We start from the raw sequence: 5,652 nt of genomic DNA, 5'->3' as shown, positions 1-5,652 counted from the left end.
TACTTACCAAGCCATCTTTTTTTCTCTTCCCCGTCCCACTTTGTCTCTACAACCCCCTACAGAACATTACTACACTGTTCATGTTTTAGATCCAGAGCTTGGCATGAGAATAACACCTTTTTTTTTTTTTTTTTTTTTTTTTTTTGTATCCGTCATTACTAAAATATCTGTTGTTTTCCCGCACGGTACCCAAAAGCACACGCATTCAAGTCATTTATTTCACAACTTCCGAAATCAGTCTACCCATTATGGAGAAGTCATCCGATATGAGATTAGCTAAGCTGAAGTCCACGTCATACAAGGAGTGATGACCCTCGCGGACCAGGGTGTCGATCGCCGTGCCCCTGTCCTTCGACTTGATGAAAGCCATCCTGTTCTTGTGGCGCAGGTCCCCCAGCTCTTTGTAGATGCCCGACGTCGAGCTCTGTTGAGGGAGAGGCAGGTCGTCAAAAAGGATTCTTAAGCTATTGCCTGCCATTTTGCCAAAGCCCATGGTTGGCTGTAGGTGAAAGTGTGGGCCCGAGAATAATTCAATACGTAACGTTACTGTACTTGAAGGCATATGTGTGAGTAGGGAGATGGGTTCATTGTGATTGTGTGTGTGTGTTTAATAGTAGATAGAGACATGAGATGATTGATAAAGAGAGAGTTATAGATAGATAGAAAGAAAATAGACAAATAAATAGGTACGTAAATAGATAGATTTTGATAGACATATAAAACGACAGGTAAACAGATGTACTGTCAATATGATATGAACAAGAAAAGCTGAGAGCAGCTTCAGATTTGTTCATCCTGTGTTTTTCCTGTATCTGGAACGCAGTAACGAGGAGACATTAGGCGAGACTGGCATTTTGCTGATGCTACTTGGCTGAAACTAAAGAAAAAATGTACACAGAATGCATTTTGCTCTTACGGATCAACAACAAATCAAATCGGTCAGTCCTACAATCCTCTACTTCTTAAAGAAATCGCATTCGGAAATCATGCACATATACGCTTACAGGAGAACAACTTACAAGAACGTAAGTCGTCGATCCGCTGTTCGGTTTCAGGATCACAACGTTATCGGACTGAACAAGATCCGACAGAGACTGGATCGGCTGCGGGATGTTCCTGGCGGCCAAGAGCGAGACCAGGGTGCTCGAGTAGCCCATAACGACGATCATGGTTACCATCATCCAGCTGCCAACCAAGGCCATTTCACGCCCGTGGGAAAACCGTTTGGGTAGATCTGCAATGGGGATGTGTTCTTAGGTTGGCGTTCAGGAGTTTGGTCTTCTGTTTATATTCATTTCGTCCATTTTCTGGCAATTTTCTATATTACGTCCGCATGACCGATATCGACGATTTTGGTATCGTTGGATTCCTCTCACTCTCCACATTGCAAATATATAGTTATTAATGCGCGCTAACCCCCCGTTAGCGACAAACTTGGTCCCGATAGCAGGGGAGGGCATGAAAGGTTCCAGGGAAAATGCGGGTTAAATAGCACTAATAATATAACGCACAGTGAAAATAACCATGGTTATTCACATAACTTTCCATAATAACCATGGTTATTCACATAACTTTCCATTGCAGGGGGCTGCCGCCCCCCAACCCCCGCCGAGGAAACAAAACCTCCACCACGTATTCACGGCAGGCTAGAGCGTTACACAATCATCGTCGATGTCGGAGCAGGGGGCGTATTACCTCGTAAGATTCTCACTGAATCAGCATATTAACCTTATTATAATCAGCATTGTATATAGAGACGATTGTAGTATAATCAGGATAAACACGGTGGCCCGCCCTCGTCGGCGGGGTTTTGCGCCTTTTTCGATGTTACACCGATGGCCTCAAAGTCGAGTTTCCCTTCCTCTGGAATAACGACATTCGTATTCCTAACCGAAATAACCGTCGCGTTCAGAAGTCAGTCATAGTCGCCGCGATGGCCGAGTGTGGAGGGTGCTCGTACTCCGAGACGGATTTTCTGCGCGAGATTGCCATTAGCCAAGAAAAAATGCTAGATATGTGCTTCCGCCACGGCCTCCTTCGTCGTGAGAAAGATTGCGGCAGGTGCGGGCAGCCATCACCTGAATGTGAGGTTGCATCACTTCCTGTGTGCTGCAGCGTCGCTGTATCCTCCGGCCTAGGACCTCCTGCCGGACGCACCCTGCCTCCTTCACATTTTGCGGCAAAGGAGCACCCTCCCTAGTAATTAGCGGCATTAATAAATCAGGTTAGTACCTTAAAAATCCTAGGTTATTGTAGGTTATCGGCTCCGCATCTAGTTCGTGTGCGCTCTATCCTGCCGTGAATACGTGGTGGAGGTTTTGTTTCCTCGGCGGGGGTTGGGGGGCGGCAGCCCCCCCAGGGGGGGTCGCAGGGGGCGCAGCCCCCTGCAATGGAAAGTCATGTGAATAACTATGGTTATTTTCACTGTGAGGTTAAATTATTAGGGTAATTTTCTATATTACGTCCGGCGCTCCGACATCGTCGCCCCCGCAATCGGGACCAAGTTTGTCGCTAACGGGGGGGTTAGCGCGCAATAAAACCTATCTATTTGCATTGTATAGAGTGAGAGGAATCCAACGATACCAAAATCGTCGATATCGGTCATGCGGACGTAATATAGAAAATTACCCATTTTCTTTCTATTCTTTTTTTTACTTTTTCTTTTTCTCTCTCTCCGTTTCCCCTTTTCTTTACCTACATATTTACAAATATATTTCTTCCTTATTCCTCCTTCATAAGCACGTAGACACAGACATACATACACTTATACTCAGCAGAGAGAGAGAGAGATTACATCAGCATATGTTTTTTTTTATAATACTTTTCTGTTCAAGCTGTGAACAGAAAAATAGGTCTCCTCTCTTATATAAGAAAGCTAAACGTGCTCGGCCTTTTTCTTTTCCTCTCGTGACATAGTGAGGAATCCCACAAGGACATCTACCTTGGCGTAGGAGAACGCGGATATGAATGGTGAACTGGCCAACCACCCGATCGAACCACGAGGACCTCAAGGCATGGTTAAGCAGCAGCACCGAAGACAACCACACACACACCAAGGCAACAAAGAGGCCCAGCCACACCAAGGGGGTAAGGGGGTACAGAAAGCCCCAGGGGTTCATCTCGGGGCTTCCTCTGCCGGACATGACTTTGAAATTAAAAAACATCAGCGTGTCACCGAAGTCTACGCCTTCGCTTCTCTCAAGTGACATCAGGAGAGGTCCGTAGCCCATGTCTGCCTCCTGCGAAATGTATGCGTGTTGTATGATATCCATTGTCACGGAATGAAAGTTCAAATTGAATGTCACATAATCTACCGAATTTGGATTTCCATTTTCTCTTTTGTTTCTATTGCGCCAATCTTTATTCGATTTTTATGTTTTCTTTATTGCTGACTTTGGTGTCATAGAAAGCGCTTTTATCCAATGACTTTCGAACATATAGACATAACGATAAATAAATGGCTTCTTTTTCAAGCAAAACAAAAACCTCGAGTAAATCCTACCCCCCTGTTGACTAATCCCATAACGCCGGACCAGCTTCCGTTTGGCATCTTCGAACCAAAGGTTGCGTCAGCCGGCCGCACCGGGTACCACCTGAAAACAGAATCTAGCCTTTTATTTTCCTTATCTTTAACATAAACTGTGCTTTGCGTATTCTACACTTACACCCAGGAAAAAAGTTGCAAATATATATGTAAAATATTTCTCTAAGCGTAGTTAACAAACTGTTCTTCATTGTTAATCATACAGGGACTACCGGGAAGCTCCTGGCCTACGTGAAATTCAGAGCCCTGGCCAAGTAGCTGACCAGATTTCCCACGGGGCCGCCCATTATGCTTCGACCCTCCATGGCCGGATCTGGGCGGAAGTTCATGAAGGCTGAGCTCTCTCCGGCGACCTTCAGCTCCACCGCTTGACGAAACCTGGAACGAGGAGGCAGCAGCTGAGCCGTGGGGTCTGGAATGAACTGTAATTATTGTTTTTCTCTTCCTCCTTTCTCACAAAATGTCTCTCGCGGGAATGAGGATAAGTAAGAATACATTAAATAAATGATTCGGTAAAATTGGTCTCCGGGATCGTTCAGCATCAGAACATCTCAAATTTACACCTACATAAAATACAGCCAGTGTCAAGAAATATGTATATAAAATAAAGAATTGGATCTGTAAAGAGTCTGTCTTACTCTCATGTAACACCACAATTCAGATATTTTTTTTAAGAATCAGAAATAATTTTTTTCAGAGCTAGATGTTACTACAATAGAAATGAATGTGAAGGAATAGGAGAAAGGATCCACAGAAAAGAAAAGATGAGAGGAACAGAAAAAAAGGAGAAAGAGAGAGAGAGAGAGAGAGAGCGATATATATGTATATATATATACATATAAACACACACACACACACACACACACACACACACACACACATATATATATATATATATATATATATATATATATATATATATATATATATATATATATATATACGCATACATACATACCATATATATATATATATATATATATATATATATATATATATATATATATATATATATATGTATATATATATATATATATATACATATATATGTATATATATATACAATATTTACATATATATATAGATATACATATATATAAATATATATATATATATATATATATATATATATATATATATATATATATACAATTATATGCATATATATATACATATATATATATATATATGTATATACATATGTATATATATATGTATATAAATAAATATATATATATATATGTATATATATACATATATATACATACATATATATATGTATATATATATGTATATATATACATACATGCATACATACACACACACACACACTCACTCACACACATATGTAGACACTCCAATTTAACGTACTTAAAAGTCTTAGGGTTCAGCTGCAGTTCTCGTAGTGTTTTGGGATTCATCAGGGCTTCGTGCAGCGAGAGAGGCATCGCGTCGCTGATCCACCAAGGTCTTGCTATTCTGAAACCAAAATTATATTAGTTTCTACACACACACACACATACGCAGACAGACACACACACACACACACATACGCAGACAGACACACACACATACGCAGACAGACACACACACACATACGCAGACAGACACACACACATACGCAGACAGACACACACACACATACGCAGACAGACACACACACATACGCAGACAGACACACACACACATACGCAGACAGACACACACACACACACATACGCAGACAGACACACACACACACACATACTCTATATGGGGACCGTCCCTCGGCGTGGGGAAGGGGGGGGGGAGGAAGGAGAGGTGCAAATGAAGGGGTCAAATGGAGTTAGCTAGCCTTTTGTATAGTCACAAGGATGATGAAACTACCAAACTACCAGCTCGAGTTATTTCCTTTGAGGCGCTCGCTAGAACCGCCAACACGTAGAGAAGGTAAGCAGCTAATATGCGTCCGGTACACCTGTGTGGACTTTTGCTTGTTGCAGTCTTGCATACGGCATTTGATAATGACATTGCGCATAGATATGAGTTCATGAATGTTCAAAGAACACTTTTACACCGTCAGAAAAAAATCAGTGATTTAGGACGAAAGATTTTGTGGTTGTTTTCTA

At 41.8% G+C, this 5,652-nt stretch overlaps 1 protein-coding gene across 1 annotated transcript in view; it reads right to left on the bottom strand.

The window, feature by feature from the left end:
* The window catches only part of LOC113821729 (probable glutamate receptor), a 5,755-nt gene extending 732 nt beyond the window's left edge, over positions 1-5,023 (bottom strand). Inside the window, exons 1-6 of the mRNA XM_070124573.1 lie at positions 4,916-5,023; positions 3,776-3,922; positions 3,503-3,593; positions 2,942-3,239; positions 1,020-1,234; positions 244-424 (exon numbers count right to left, since the gene is read on the bottom strand). Of these exons, the coding sequence (XP_069980674.1) occupies positions 244-424; positions 1,020-1,234; positions 2,942-3,239; positions 3,503-3,593; positions 3,776-3,922; positions 4,916-4,992 (1,009 nt within the window). The 5' untranslated portion in view covers positions 4,993-5,023. The remainder of the gene's footprint in view (positions 1-243; positions 425-1,019; positions 1,235-2,941; positions 3,240-3,502; positions 3,594-3,775; positions 3,923-4,915) is intronic.
* Between the last annotated feature and the right edge of the window lie 629 nt (positions 5,024-5,652).

Source organism: Penaeus vannamei, chromosome 8 (genome assembly GCF_042767895.1).
Source record: "Penaeus vannamei isolate JL-2024 chromosome 8, ASM4276789v1, whole genome shotgun sequence".
NCBI classification, from domain to species: Eukaryota; Metazoa; Arthropoda; class Malacostraca; order Decapoda; family Penaeidae; genus Penaeus; species Penaeus vannamei.
Note: the sequence above shows the minus strand (reverse complement) of the source record. Positions and strands in the feature narration are given on the sequence as shown.